At 36.6% G+C, this 16,934-nt stretch overlaps 1 protein-coding gene across 5 annotated transcripts in view; it reads left to right on the plus strand.

The window, feature by feature from the left end:
* Positions 1 to 16,934, plus strand: part of tbc1d1 (TBC1 (tre-2/USP6, BUB2, cdc16) domain family, member 1) — a 294,800-nt gene that overhangs the window by 151,714 nt on the left and 126,152 nt on the right. For 3 of the 5 annotated variants that reach the window (XM_039751281.1, XM_039751285.1, XM_039751286.1), the window contains 2 exons: positions 4,846 to 4,971; positions 14,293 to 14,432. In XM_039751281.1, coding sequence (XP_039607215.1) covers positions 4,846 to 4,971; positions 14,293 to 14,432 — 266 coding nt within the window. The remainder of the gene's footprint in view (positions 1 to 4,845; positions 4,972 to 14,292; positions 14,433 to 16,934) is intronic. The other 2 variants (XM_039751283.1, XM_039751284.1) reach the window with 1 other exon arrangement.

Below are 16,934 nucleotides of genomic sequence, written 5' to 3' on the forward strand. Positions count from 1 at the left end.
ACTTGCTTAGAGATCTTTATATAGACAACGTCTTTGCATCCTATGAACAATTACGTTCCAAATTTAACATTCCAGCTACAAATTTCTTTCACTATCTTCAAATCAGGAACTTTGTTAAACAGAACCTTCCAGATTTTCCTCATCTTGCACCCTCATCCACGCTGGAAAAATTATTGCTCAATTTCAAGGAGTTAGACTCCATCTCTACAATATATAAAATCCTTTTACAATCCCTTCCTTTCAAAGATCCAAGAGGACACTGGGAAAATGACCTCTCAATTAATATATCAGAAAAGGAGTGGAAAGTAGCAATGCAGAGAATTCACTCAAGCTCCATATGCAAAGCATACAATTATACAACTCAAAATTATATATCGAGCACATCTGTCTCACTAAAACTCTCAAAATGTTTCCAGGGCAGGATCCAACCGGCGACCGTTGCAACCAAGCCCCAGCCTCACTAGGTCACATGTTCTGGGCCTGCTCCAAATTAACATTATTCTGGACAAAAATTTTTAATTACCTCTCAGACAGTCTTGGACTCACAATCCCTCCTAACCCATTAACAGCTGTGTTTGGGGTTCTTCCAGAGGGTCTTAAAGTGGAGAAAGACAAACAAACTGTGATTGCATTCACTACACTGTTGGCACGCAGACTTATTCTGATAAACTGGAAGAACCCAAACTCTCCTCTTTAAGTCAGTGGGAAACTGATGTGTTATATTATTTAAAATTGGAAAAATCAAATACTCAGTTAGAGGATCTGTGCAGACTTTTTCAAAACATGGCAGGATCTAATCAGTAATATTTTGAAATGATTTTATAAAGCACAGAGAATTTGTTGATTTAGGTATTTTTAAAAGCCTTAAATTTTACACCGTTTGGCTTGCTCTCTCTCTCAAGGGTGGGGATCGATCTGTTCTTAGCATAATTCTTTTTTTTTTTGTAAAACTTGATTGCTATGTATTGATTGTAATAAAATTAATAAATAAATAAAAAAAAAAAATAAAAAAATAAATAAAGAACTGCAGGCCTCACTTGCCTCAATTAAGGTCAGTGTTCACGACTCCACCATAAGAAAGAGACTGGGCAAAACGCCTGCATGGCAGATTTCCAAGACGCGCAAACCACTGTTAAGCAAAAAGAACATTAGGGCTCGTCTCAATTTTGCTAAGAAACATCTGAATGATTGCCAAGACTTTTGGGGAAAATACCTTGTGGACTGATGAGACAAAAGTTGAACTTTTTGGAAGGCAAATGTTCCGTTACATCAGGCGTAAAAGGAACACAGCATTTCAGAAAAAGAACATCATACCAACAGTAAAATATGGTGGTGGTAGTGTGATGGTCTGGGGTTGTTTTGCTGCTTCAGGACCTGGAAGGCTTGCTGTGATAGATGGAAACCATGAATTCTACTAACTACCAAAAAATCCTGAAGGAGAATGGTCGGCCATCTGTTCGTCAACTCAAGCTGAAGCGATCTTGGGTGCTGCAACAGGACAATGACCCAAAACACACCAGCAAATCCACCTCTGAATGGCTGAAGAAAAACAAAATGAAGACTTTGGAGTGGCCTAGTCAAAGTCCTGACCTGAATCCAATTGAGATGCTATGGTATGACCTTAAAAAGGCGGTTCATGCTAGAAAACCCTCAAATAAAGCTGAATTACAACAATTCTGCAAAGATGAGTGGGCCAAAATTCCTCCAGAGCGCTGTAAAAGACTCATTGCAAGTTAGCGCAAACGCTTGATTGCAGTTATTGCTGCTAAGGGTGGCCCAACCAGTTATTAGGTTCAGGGGTCAATTACTTTTTCACACAGGGCCATGTAGGTTTGGATTTTTTTTCTCCCTAAATAATAAAAACCATCATTTAAAAACTGCATTTTGTGTTTACTTGTGTTATATTTGACTAATGGTTAAATGTGTTTGATGATCAGAAACATTTTGTGTGACAAACATGCAAAAGAATAAGAAATCAGGAAGGGGACAAATAGTTTTTTACACCACTGTAGTTAGAGAAAATGCTGTAGTAAAGTAATTTTTGTCAGCAATGGTTGGCATTTAATTTTGTGTTAACTAAATCTCTGAAACACAACCATATCACAGGAATCACTGAGTAACATGGGAGATACCCAGTGCTTGATGTGGTTGGATAAGGTTATCATCCTCGATAAAAGGTAAAACCATAGCACTGTCACTATCACATTTACCTTCAAGGGTCATTTCTGTTTATTTTCAATGACATAACATGTCATTTTTTTCTTAATTGCATTTTTTGATATCCCTAGCTATATATAAGTTAGTATTTTTCAACCTGGAGTCCATAGCCCCCATGCTCACATTGGCTCTGAGGTAACTGCTTCTTTTCACTTCCAAACCTGTTTCAACCAATTCATGGCAGGATGGACACCGCTTGGGAACCATGCACCAAGGCCAATGGATTTCTGTGAAAGGGGTAGTCTCTCTCATCCACTCCACCCATGCAAGCAGTCTACACAGTCTCTTTTTCTCTCAGGTCTGCATTGGGTTTATATTTGTGGAAGGGGAAGGGCCTGACCAGATGGTATAACATATTGAGGGGCCTTGACTTGACTTAGTGGAGTATTTAAATGTTACAGAAGTACTGTACAGTCCTTGACATCTCACTTGAGAGCAAAACATGCATGATGGCACTGTTAAAAACTCTTAATGTTAAGCAGCAATATACGCAGTAGGATACAATCCAAGAATGTACAACTCGATTTATGTCCATGAATGAAATAAAATATAAAATATTAATTACTGCTATATATCACACAACAGATTGCATCAGACTGCAGACCTCTAAAACCACTTGAAGATACCGGGCTGTTAGACACTATTGAGCGAGGTCAGACAATTCCTGTGCATTATCTTCACAGATATATCTGGGTACAATCATCGATGCAAAACTCACTTTTAATGAAAATACAGGAGGCATCTGCAAAAAGAAACCATAGTGGTTTGGAAATCTTAATGTCAGCAATAAAAGCACAGTGAATTAAATTATAAAATGGAGCTGTAAAAGGTTAAAAAAAGAGGCCTCAACAGTTAAATCTGACAGACCAGTGTAAAAAGCAAGTATTACAGAAAACAGGGTGTATTCTTTCAGACAGTACTTACACACTATATTTTCAATTCCGAGTTGTTGCTGTCAGCTCACAGGTTCAAGGTTCTAAGGATAAAAAGCATGTTCAAAATCTCCTATCCCAACTGCTATAAATCATTTGTATAAGTTTAACTTTAATAAACGACTACAGGCCTAAATCATGGATGAACAACTATCATTTTCATCAGTTATTAGTTAGGTCTAAATATTGGTTTAATTTTTATGTATACTGTGTATGATCTAATGTTATACAATTTTTATGCTTACTACTTTATTTTATTTATTTGATGGCTGTGTTCTTTGTGATTTTAATGTTATGTTGTGATCTCTGTGTAAAACCTGCTGACAAATCATATTTCACTCTTGGGACAATAGAAATTAAATCGAATTGAATAGTGGCTACTGTAGGCATTTCTCAGCAGTATGGAAAGAACCATCATTTTAAGAGCAGAAGGCCATCTGGGATGTAGCACTTAATCACATCACTCACAGGTAAATTCTCTAATACAAATGATGGTAGCAGATCAATATTGTAGGTTAGGATCAATAACATTTTCCTGGAATGATTTTCTATTATCTGTAAAGCTCAAGAATAAAGCAATTAATATACCAACATAATCTGTTTTCAAACTATCCAAACACATCATGCATGAAAATGCTTCCAGGTTTTTCAGTTTTATTTCAACTTAAACAGAAGTTAATCTCGGCTTGTATTTGTGTAATATTCTTTTTTTTTTTCTTTTCATAAAATTCAAATAAGAATACAGTTGATGTTCAAATTGATTGAAATCCATAAAAGAAAAGGTGTATCGTAAAGCAAGTTTTGAATAAATCCACCTGTGGAGTTTCTCTTGCTGAACTAGGAGACATTTTCTAAGAGCAAAAGCCAGAAATATAAATGAGCATTCCAAAAGAGCTACAAAAACAGCCTTAGGAAAGCTGCTGGTAGAAGATCTCATTTTCTCCGGCAGGTTGGTAAAATGCCATCAGTGAGGTTGGGTAATCTGAAGTGTGGTAGTGAAATTAGTTGGATATTTTTTCTAACATACTATTGATAAATTGATCTGAACAAGAGATGTTATTCTAATCATGTTTTATCTTTGTCAGAAATCTGGAAGCAATATTTAAATGTGTTGCATGTTTTCTTCAGCATTGGATTTAGCATAATGCTGATGATGCTGAATATTTAATCTGCACATGTCAACTGATGTGTCTGTAGGGTATTGTGAAGCATATTTCTCCAATTTCTAGAGTTTGTTCATTGAAAATTGCAGGTTTTTTCATATAACGGCAAAGGTAAAAATCAAGTCAGTACATTTTTGTGTATGTGTGTAAATATATTTGCATACTAGCAGAGATGTCCAGCATTGCCTGTGTGTGTTTGAAATTTAAAGATTTTAACAGTGAAATTAAAAAGATATATCAGAACTCATAATTAATTTGTTTTACAAAATTAAGTTCATTGTGGCAACATGCATACAGTACAGGATTTACCATCTTGAAGAAGTAAATAAAAATAAATATGCCCAGATTTATGTAGTGCATTTATGTATTTATTTCCTGTTCTGAGTCTTTGGTATCAGACTATATTATCCTATCTGAACTCAACATTTTCTCATAATTTGTAGTTTGGTTATGTTAATACTACTCTTCTTTATGCTTCTCTTCCTACACATTTTCTTTCCTTTTCCTTCTAATCTGCAACTTCTCTGATACAGCTTGAGCTCCTCTCACCTCAGTGGCCTCCGGGCAAGGCTTCATTCTTCCTCTTCTGTTCCTAATTTCCTGAAATTTTTGGCCCCTGTAGATGAAAACTGCACCAGTGATTTTGACCGTAAGAAAAGGTATGGGCAACTATGTGTTTAGAGATTATATTTTTTAGTCTTTTATGATTGGTTCACTTTCATGAATGTCTGCATACAAAAGTAAGGATGCTGAGACATATACTGGACAGTTTTTTAGCTTTGTTAACATACAAACATCTGACAAATTCCTGCAAACTATACTAGGGCTCAACCTGGAAAAATGCCTGTATGTCTGTATTAATTCAATATAACAATAAATATATAGGAAAGTCTGCACATTCATAATTTCCATATAAGAATTTATCACAAAAGACAAAAAAAAAAAAGAAAAAATATCCTAAATTTTTGTATTTTCTTCTACATCTTTGATAAGTTTGACCTGTAACTCTAAATTTACTTAGTTTAAGGATCAGTGTGTATTGATTGAACTAGTGTGGTGTCAACGGTTATTTTTTGCTTTGTGCTCAGTACTGAGTTAGAGTAAAGTAGCTAATTGCTGATTTGTTCACACATTAATGATAAAATATCAGAAAATGAAAAGAAAAAAAATAAAGGGGGATTTAAATGTACCAAACAAATCTGTTTAAAGAAAACTATTGAGAAAAACAATGCAACAATATGACCATTTGCAGTGTGTAATTTAATGGGTATATTTGACAGGTATGGTGTTCATAGATATTGTAACATTCGGACAATTAGGTTGCCCTAGCCAGTTATGACATGCATTGTGTGAGGTTAAAAACTGTTTTTGAGCCTACTGGCTAGGGTTTTTATCTAGTGGTACTGTTTGTCACATTGTTAAAACGAGAACAGCCTGTGGCAGAGACAGTTGGAGACCTGCACAGGCAAGACTCTTCATTTTATTATTTCATTTTACTGAAGTATTCCATGATTCCACAACTATTGTGCAGATAAAAGTTCACAAGTTTTCTCTTGCTGTTTCTACTCTTCCTTAAGTGTTTAAGAGTATTAAGTTGCATGTGAGATTCTTTTCCTGCTGTTAATCTTGGCTTTCTTAAGACCAACTAACAGTAGGCCTTTAGTTTCCTTTAACTTGAAGTATCTGAAACAGTTGATAATTTCCACTGTTAATCTTTGGTTGCTCAAATGAAGCATGCTTTTCTTTGTATTTATTGTAATATATGCAGTCTTGTTGCTAATCATCTCAGTATCTTCAATAATAAAATTCCAAATTGTAATTGTTACTGTCATTTGGCTATTAATTGTAGTTGGCATCATTAAAGGCATATTGCCTTAACTATTTCTGCTTCAATACCTGTCTGATAATGAGGTACTGTACACAGATCAAAGTTACAAAGCAAGTGTGAAGCATTAAAGTCTCTGGTTGGAAAAAGAAGATGCTATAAGGAGTGGAAGAAAATAAAGACAGAAGGAGACATTATGATTTATAAGGAAACAAACTGAAATTGTAGGAAAGCAGTTGCAAGGGTATAAGAAGCTAAGAAATGGGAGCTTGCAAGCTGTAGAATCAAAAAGGAAAAAGAACTGTGTATAGAATTGCAAAGTAGATGGTAAAAGAAAATAAGATGTAATAGAAATGAATTGCTTGAAGAATTTTGAAGGGAGTATTGTGATTTATAGTAAGGAGATTAAAGATAACTGTAAGATATACATGGAGTGGTTTCTGGATGACAAGAATAAATAATAATGTCTGTTGTGAGAAAATAGAAGGACAAAGCTTTACATTTTTAGACAGAGAAGATCATAAGAGCACAGAAAAAATACGGTGGGTAAAAAGCTAGTTTGGAAGTAATAGGTCTTAAGGTAAATTCAGCAAAGACCAATGTGATGGTTGGAGCTTAAGGTATAGAAGAGGTGGTATGTGCAGCAGAAGTGTTAGAAAAAAATTCAATCTAAAATGCAAAGATTGTTGGAAATGGGTGTCTAAAAGATGTAGTGGTGTGAAGGATTGACTGAGGGATGTTAGTGCAACCTTTGTTTGTAGAAAGTGTGTGAGAGGGGTGAAGAATACTGATGTGGTAAATGTAAATTTAGATATTGGCAACAAAGTTTTTTAGAAGAAAGTAGGTAAGTTCTGCAGTGACATGTTGAGTACAGACAGAGGTGCACACACAGCAGTGAGTGTGAGAGGGGGTATGTGGGAGAAATTCTAGAAACTGTCCCCAATTTTAGCTCCTGAAGGATGGCAAATGAAACTGGAACATGAAGCAAAACTGGAAAGAACAGAGATGAGATGGATCAGATGGATTTGTGAAATTACAGTGAATGAGAAGATTAAGAAAGATGAGTTGAGGTAAATACTTGGTGTGATGGTGATAGGTGTTGTTTTGAGGAGAAATAGATTAAGGTGGTTTGGGTATGCAAAGTGAAAGTTAGAAGATGATTGGGTGAAAAGGTGAACCAAGATGGAGGTGGAGTGGATGAGGCCAAAAGGAAGGCCAAAGACAATTGATTGGAGGAAGTGCTATATAATTTAAAAATACTGGATCTTAGGCTATGCCCATGGCCAGTGAGATTGGAGGAAAAGAGTTTGGGGACAATCACCTATCCTGGGTAAACCTGAAAAATTAACGTTAAAAACAAAAAGTACAATTTGGAGACCATGTAGATTCGAGGCAGAAGCTGCACTTTTGTATTTTAAAATCTTTTTGATTCGTAGTTTTATGGGTTGGGCGGCATGTGTGAAGTGGTGTTTTCAATCAACACCTTATTTTGGGAGCTATAGTTTAGGTATAGGAAATTATTCAGTTTCAAACCTGATGTAAAGTAAAATGTCAGTTTTGATGGTTGTAATGTGGATCTTTTGTTTTTCCAGCTTCATGTATATTTATGTCTGTTTAAAAAACACACAAGACTACATCAATATTTTCATTGATCTGAAAATGCTGTTTCATGTACAGAAAATGAAGAAATCCATTTCGGAATATTGGCATGTGTTTTTAGCTTAAGAGAATATTTGTAGACTTTTCAAAAATTTCTGTGATGGTACATTTTTGTTTTGACTGTTTTGTTATTGCTGGCTGATATGCAAGTAACCCATATGTCACTTGCACTGCCTCTCTTATTGAATTTCCCCGTTTTGGATTTCCTTGCTGGGTTGGAAACATGAATGCTACTTCTTTGTTTTTCCTGGTGTACTGTGGTTTCATAAATAGTTCTTTATTGACACATTAATAAGCTCAGTACTGTGTTGAATAATTCAGTCACTGATACAGCATTTAATCAGGGTAAAATTACTGTTTTTTGTGTTGTTCCCTCTAATAAACCCATATTCATGACTAGCAAAATACCCGCGCTTCGCAGCGGAGAAGTAGTGTGTTAAAGAAGCAATGAAAAGAAAAGGAAACATTTTGAAAATAACGTAACCTGATTGTCAATGTAATTGTTTTGTCACTGTTGTGAGTGATGAGTGTTGTTGTCATATATATATATATATATATATATATATATATATATATATATATATATATATATATATATACACACACATACATACATACATACACACACATATATACACACAAATACATATATATATATACATACACACACACATATATATATAAACATATATATACATATACATACATATCTACATATATACACACACAGCTATTTCAGATCAGTGCAATACGCTGTTTGTTAAAACGGTTGACTCCGCCTTACGCAATAACAAATCAAATCATTCAGTTGTCTTTGCTCATATGTCATTTTAGAGCTGGACGCTAGGCATCTTTTTTTGGCCACAAGTTCGTTTATGTTTGGTGTGAGGTTTTGTGTTGTGGAGATTCTCAGGATGAATTGCAGGTGCTCATCAGTGAGGCGACTCCTGTGTGCTGTTTTGTTAGTCTTTATCACTGAGAAGAGCTTCTCGCACAGATATGTGCTACCAAACATGCACAAGGTTCGAGCCGCATGTAGACGGACTTTTTTTGTTCTTCAAAGTCACCAAAGCGCCGTGCAAACTCAGTGCGCAATAACTCTAGCTTCGCAATAACTTGCATCATCATAAGGTAGACTTGATTAACGCGGTAAGTGTTCGGCAAGGCAGCTGAAGCGCTGCATTATGGGATCTGTAGTTTATTGTGTTACCAGCGCTCATATACCCGGCCATTAATAACAATAATACAGTATATAAAATGATCTCGGGCCGGATATAATTACACTGGCCGGATGTGGCCCGCGCCCTTGACTTTGACACATATGGACTAAATAGAACTTGAAAAGATATATTTTTTCAAATGTGATCGCAATTCAGATAGAGTTGACGCCAAGACTACAGCCTGCATGCCTCAATGAGTCATCCTCCCTCGCCTTACTTTTTACCGCTCATCTAATGAATACACTGAGTATGGCTTTACCAAAACAATCATTGATGGCTAATAAAGTATCCATTATTCGAGTATGTAGATCGATATATATATACATATATATATACCCGTATCGCAGCGGAGAAGTAGTGTGTTAAAAAAGCTAGAAAAAGAAAAGGGAACATTTTAAAAATAACGTAACATGACTGTCAATATACAGTATTTGTTTTGTGAGTGTTACTGAGTGTTGCTGTCATCAAGGATTTGATTATCATTATTTCTTTCAATCAGGTTCGTATTTGTAGGATGTGTTGTGTTCAAGTTACATTCCGTGTTTGTCAATCGTAAAGATGACAGGTTTCATTCATCGATTCGCTTCTTACTGCATCAATAAACAGCTCGCCTTCTTCTTTATCTGAGACCTGACACACTGCATGCACGGGTTTTTTACACTGTCTTCCTTTAGCGGATTAACTTTTTCCACCGTGTGCTTTGTTTCCGCAGTAGCTGGATTTATGAATATGCTTGTATGTATCAGACGCTTCATATTTTTTGCTGCCTTTTCAATTGTGTAATTCGGTTTTTGTTCAGCTTTGGAACTGTTGCTTTTATCTGTGCACCGCGCCAGTTCACGGAGCCGCCGTGTACATGCATCGGTTTCCCAGCTGTGCTGGTGCCATCTCGTGCTATGTCCATAGCTGTATTTAATGTTACCTTAGTCCTGGCACTTAAAACTTTCTCTCGCAGTTTCGCTGAGTTTGTGTCAAACACCACCCTGACCATCTCATCTTTCTCTCCATAAGCACAGTCCTTAACCCGTGAATATTTACCCGTGGCAGTTTGCTATTGGATTGCCGCTGACGGACGGCCTTATATGGGCAGGCACTAAATTACAAACGCCAGCGGCAGCCTGTCTATGAACTTAATTTAAAGTGTAGGTTTACATCGGCTTTGTTTCCGAAGTAGCAGAACTCATGAATATGGTTGTATATGTCACTCGCTCGCTTCTTATTGTTTCGCTGCCTTCTCAATTATATAATGCATGTTTTCTTCAGCGCTTTTTTGAGGTCTTCCTGGTTTTCTATGTACTGCGTGATTACGTGAGAGGCGTGATGATGTCACACGAAACTCCGCCCCCACGGCGTTGAAGCTCATCTCCATTACAGTAAATGGAGAAAAACTGCTTCCGGTTATGACCATTACGCGTAGAATTTCAATATAAAACCTGCCCAACTTTTGTAAGGAAGCTGTAAGGAATGAACCTGCCAAATTTCAGCCTTCCACCCACACGGGAAGTTGGAGAATTAGTGATGAGTCAGTGAGTGAGTGAGTGAGTCAGTGAGTGAGTGAGTGAGTGAGTGAGTGAGGGCTTTGCCTTTTATTAGTATAGATGAAATATTTGAAACTCCATGAACTGTATATGTTAAGTTGTGTTAATTGGTTTTGGAAAAATTCATAACTTTTGTGGCGTTCCCTCATCATGACTCTTCAATGAAATTCTTGAAACTCCATGAAGCCTATACAGTGGAACCTCGGTATACATCCTTAATTCGTTCCAGACCCTTTGACTTATACTAAACAGGACGTATACCAAACACATTTTTCCCATAAGGAATAATGGGGAAATGATTAATCCGTTCCCATGAAAAAAAAAATCCTATTGCTATTGGCATATACATTGATGGGGTTGTATAAAATAATTTAAACACTGCTTAATACTAAAATGCATAAATACAAAAGCAATTAGATGAAATAAATGAAAATTTTACCTCACTTTACTTTTTAATAACATCTTTGTTTTTCACAATTGTAGATACTGTCGTCCTCGGCAAACGGTATGCAACAGCCATGTCCCGGATATGCATGCCACCTTCATACTTTTCAACAATCAATTAAAATTTACATGAAAAAAACACAAAATCATGTTGTGACGATGTGGGTTTGCTGTATGCTCCCATTTGCTGCCGGGGAGCCCTTGAACCCTACACCGTCAGTAATGTGCCTCACTGCTAACCTCATTGGTAACAACAAAGCAAGGGAATGGTGAAAGAGTGCAAAGTGCTTTTATTAAAACAATTAACAAAACAAGGTGTTCAAATTAAAGTGCAGTCTCCAAAGTTCCAATAAATAATCCATAAAATCAGAAGTGAAACGTGGAGGTTAAAAACAATAGAAAAAAGTCTTCTTAAAAACAACAAAGTTAAAATAGAGCAGGAAGCATTCTTTTAAAAAAAAACAAGAAGAAGCCCGGCGCCTTTTTACCTGACGGCCCCCCTGCCTCCCAACAAGGTAGTCGCCCTACTTGCAGCTGACGTTAACTCTACCTACTTCAGCTACTTCGCTTGCTCGCTCCCTCTCTCTCTCTCTCTCTCTCTCTCTCTCTCTCACTCACTCACTCACTCACTCACTCACTCACTCACTCACTCACTCACTCAACCTCCCATCTGTTCTTTCTTTTTCCTCCCTTTCTAGCCGACTCGCGCTTCTGTTTATCAAGATAAGCAGCCCAAGGAACAATCATGAATGCGGATGGTCCCTCACAAGTGTACTTTGGTGAGAAACGTCCACATTGCAAATCGCCGTGACAACCTTCAGCCACATAACCACCACGCCCCCTAACCAAGCTGCGAGCGCAGTGATTATTTATTTTAAAGGTGGACTTTGACAGGAGCTGTGGACCCGCTATACCAAACACGTGAAAGTTCACAGAGAGTTATAGTGCGGGTTGTTCACTGAGCAACTGGCGCACTAACGCTCGTGGGCAGTCGTGGCTTTGTCTCGAGAGAGGTAAACAAGGTTAGCCCGCGAGTCGTATACCAAGCAAAATTTTTCATGTCCAAACAGGACGTATACCAAGTTGGACTTATTCCAAAGCAGATGTATACAGTAATCCCTCGCTATATCGCGCTTCGACTTTCGCGGCTTCACTCTATCGCGGATTTTAAATGTAAGCACATCTAAATATATATCACAGATTTTTCGTTGGTTCACGCTTTCATGGACAATGGGTCTTTTAATTTAGATTACATGCTTCCTCAGTTTGATTGCCCAGTTGATTTCATACAAGGAATGCTATTGGCGGTTGGCTTAGAAGCTACCCAATCAGAGCATGTATTGTATTACATATTAACTAAAACTCCTCAATGCTATAAGATATGCTTCCCGCGCGGTGCTTGTTTGCTTCTCTCTATCTTTCTCACTCTCTCTGCCTGACGGAGGGGGTGTGAGCAGAGGGGCTGTTTGCACAGAGGACACGGACACTCCTCTACACCGCTTTATCGCGGTGCTTCTGTATACTTAAAAGTACGTATTGATTTTTTGATTGTTTGCTTTTCTTAGCAAGCGCTCTCTCTGACATTCTCTGCTCCTGACGGCGCTCCTTTGAAAATAAGATATGTTTGCTTTCTTTTAATTGTGAGAAAGAACTGTCATCTCTGTTTTGTAATGGAGCACAGTTTAAACGTTTGACTAAAGGGTGTTATTTCATGTCTAGAGTGCTCTAATAATGTTAACAGGGTGGGAGAGTTTATAAGGGCTTAAAATATATAAAAATAACCATACAAACATATGGTTTCTACTTCGCGGATTTTCACCTATCGCGGGGGGGTCTGGAACGCAACCCCCGCGATCGAGGAGGGATTACTGTACCGAGGTACCACTGTATTTCTTATAAGTTGTTTCAGCAGTAATGTAAATTTCAGATTTCATGAACTTCAACTAAGCTGTTTTGGAATGATGCAGTTTTTGCCCACCCACCATTATAACCACCATTCCTGATGAAAATTTTAAATACCATATAGCCAATATTTTAAATTTGACCAATGGCAACCAACATGCAAAATACGAAAATCAGTTCTGTTGTATTTGCATGGTTGGTGAACAAAAACAGACAGACAGAAAAACAAGATGCAATCTGAGGTTTAAAATTAGGTCCTTGTTGTGCAAACCAGATAAATAACATGAAATGAAGCTAAAAAAAGAATGAAAAGACAAACAGACGGTGTTATTTTATTTATATATATAAAATGAGAGCATTTATATAATTAAAAAATAAAATTTGTTTTTGAAATATATTGCATATATAATAAAAAACACAGCAATCACACTTGCTTTAATTTATTTGTCCAATAAGTTTTATTTTATGCTTAATTGTTTAATAACTTAAATTTTGGTTAAATATCTTTAATGAGTGTCTTTTGAATGCTTGAAAATATAGACATAGCAAACACTTTGTAATACAGGGTGCAACAGCAATAACTCCCACATTTCAAAAGGGGGATTGAAACAAAATGCTACAAGGTATCACCAAAAACTTTTTATTTCCCAAATGTCGATATAATAAACTGATGTGGGCTGGCGCCCTGCCCAGGGTTTGATTCCTGCGTTGCGCCCTGTGTTGGCTGGGATTGGCTCTAGCAGAGCCCTGTGACCCTGTCGTTAGGATATAGAGGGTTGGATAATGGATGGATGTATAGATATAAAAAATTTTTTTACTTTAAGTTTTAAAAATTATATCATCCAAATGGTGGCCTTGACGGCTGATACACATTTGGAGCCGTTCTTGGAAGTTTTCCATCACTCTCACTAGCATGTCGGGCGAAATTCCTTCAATTTCTTCTTGAATAGCCTCCTTTAGTTGGTCCAAGGACAAAGGACGATGTTTGAAAAACTCCTGTTGCCCTTACTCTTTGAACCCACAGCAAAATTGTTTTCCAGTCTGGAACACTTTCATTAGCACGTAAACCGAACCGAATGCGAAAGACCCTCAGCGTCGCAGCTACAGATTCGCCATTTTTGCAAAAAGCCTCCACTACAAAGCCTTGATGCTCACTCGAACACGGCATGGTGATGACTGAAAACTTTATTATGTACCATACCTAACGGAACGGACCGCACCCCTCTACCTGCTTTGGGGACCCCACAGTGATTTTTTGAAATGTGGGAGTTATTTCTGCTACACCCTGTATTTTCAGTGTAAGAATATCTAAATTTGAAATCCTGAAATGCTATTTTTCTGCACCCTGAAATGATTAGGTATGTGTCAGTACTAGTTTTCTTTTAATTTCAGTGACATAGAGCTGCGGGCCAGAGCACAAGGAGATAGTGATGGGAGTCCAGTGAAGAACCGTCGACATTCCTGGCGGCAGCAGATCTTCCTCCGTGTTGCAACACCACAAAAGCCCTGTGATGCCTCAAGCAGAATTGAAGGCAAGTGATCAAATACGAATGTATATCTAAAATCATAAAACACTAGTAATTCATAAAAATAAACTAGTAATTCAAAATATTTTATTTTTTATAAGAATAGATTTTTCATTATATATTTTTTTTCAGAACTAATTAGTGCCTTGGTTATTAAATAAAAATCATTCTGTTTATAAATGAGTGGTATACAGTACCTACCATATTGTCTTATCTTGTTTGCATAGTTTACATTTTTATGAAATCAATTTCTTGGAGCATATCTGTTGTTGTTAGGTAAGTTCATAACAGTTAATGTCAATTTTTGAAACTAAAATTTTATTCAGTATTAATTTATTAACAAGTGATTTTGTCTTATCATGTTCAATTAGGCAGCGTGGTGACGCAGTGGTAGCGCTGCTGTTTCGCAGTTAGGAGACCCGGGTTCGCTTCCTGGGTCCTCCCTTCATGGAGTTTGCATGTTCTCCCCGTGTCTGCGTGGGTTTTCTCTGGGTGCTCCGGTTTCCTCCCACAGTCAAAAGACATGAAGGTTAGGTGCATTGGCAATTCTAAATTGTCCCTAGTGTGTGCTTGGTGTATGTGTGTGTGCCCTGCCTTGCTCCCTGTGTTTTCTGGGATTGGCTCCAGCAGACCCCCGTAACCCTGTAGTTAGGATATAGTGGGTTGGATAATGGATGGATGGATGTTCAGCTAGTATATTTAGTATAAAACATACTTGATCATTATTATAGCATTCACTGCAATTTACAAAGCGCACAACATTTTTTCTGTCCTCTTGTAAGCATTACATTTAAATGTTAATTATGCAGTTTTATGTTTGCTGTAGACATTTTCTGTTATTAAATATTCAAATCATTTTTGCTATATTTTGTCCAATGTTCCCCCATCCATATTTACGAGCTGAGAAGAACATTAGACATTCCTACAAAATATTTATATGTCTGATTTTTATTTGTTCTAGGTTTCTTTACCAGTGCAAAAGGCATAATATTAAGATTTGGGAATTCATTGATTTACTGTGATTTTTCTAATTTTTTCAAAGGCTGCAGTTGGCTTGATATCTGCAATAATGATTGCTTGCCAGAGTTATTTCTGACAAGATACAGTGTAGTTCTACTTTTCCGAAGTGAAAAAAATATATTGGTTGGTTTAATATTTCGTCTTTTGATCAGTATTTACAGGTAGTTGTCATTTTTTTGCAGTTTGGCAAAAATAATAATCTTTTTTTCTGACAATAACTAAAAATTAATGTTAAATAAGGTTATCAAAATTACTAAACTTTTATTTTTGTGAGAGGACAGTTGAATCTCATATATGGAAAAGTTTACAAAATATTGCTTGTGAAAATTTTCTGTTTGTTGGAACATTGGTAGTTTTCTGTCTCAATCAGGTCTTTTCGCCTTAACCACTTTTTATAATCTGAAAAGGCGAACAAATAAATATCTTAAATAGTAGTATAATGTTTGTCATTTTTCCAAAGAGAAACATTATATAACTTCTAAGTTGTATAAATATTTTTGTGTGTCATAATGCATTTAATCGTTGTCCAATGCAGATTTGAGTGCAGTTACAGAATCTTTCCACTGTTTAATTCAAAGTTTTGGCCACTAAGTGGCATTGTTGCTCACAAGCAGAATATTTTCCTTTAGGTAGAAAACCTGTTGACACAACAGTAGCTTTTCTTATATTTTTTTTTTCTTTTTCCTGATTATATACTGTGTTATTGATAAAGAAGAAGGAAACTGACAGTCCTGAAGCCAAACAAAATACAAATACATGTTATTACATAAAGCATGTTATATCTATTTTTATTGTTACTTAAAGTTAAGGTGTGTGGTGAAGTAGGTTAACCACTATCATAAAGTAATATGAAATATTTTTGTAGTACTTTTTAGTTCCATTTTTCTATTGGAATATTGAAACTTTTTTAATGTAAAAAAGAAAACAGTTTAACTTATATTTGGTTAATTAATAAGTAAAATATTTATTAATATCTATATAATAAAAGCCCACTGCGGTGTCCGGGTCCGTGTTCCTTTTGGCTCTATAGCCGCTCCGTAGAAAAGCCCCAGTCCGTCCCCTCTCAGAATTCCTGCTTACCCCCCTCCGTTCCTTCCCCTTTGCTTTTATTTTTCCTGTTCCCGAAAAGCTTTTCAAAACAAAAATAAAGAAATACACAGAGCATCACATTAACATCTTTTCCCCTCTGCCTATTAAATAATCAATACAATGAAATAAAAACATCACGAAAGAAACAGAAACCACAGCCTACCCTTACAGCATCCACCGCACTTCTGGCGTTACAGCCAAACACATGGTGTATGCAGGGAATGAGGTGTGACGCTAATTAACGCCCGTACTACAACAGATTATATTGTTCATATACTATTAACTATTTACAGGGATCAACTCTTTTGGGGAAGTTCATAACAAAAAAAAAAAATTTATTATAAATAACGTGCACTTGAGTATTTCGAGCCCCAAGTCTGAGTCGGAAGCTTCCCCTGG

This window comes from Polypterus senegalus, chromosome 4 (assembly GCF_016835505.1).
Source record: "Polypterus senegalus isolate Bchr_013 chromosome 4, ASM1683550v1, whole genome shotgun sequence".
Taxonomy (NCBI): domain Eukaryota; kingdom Metazoa; phylum Chordata; class Cladistia; order Polypteriformes; family Polypteridae; genus Polypterus; species Polypterus senegalus.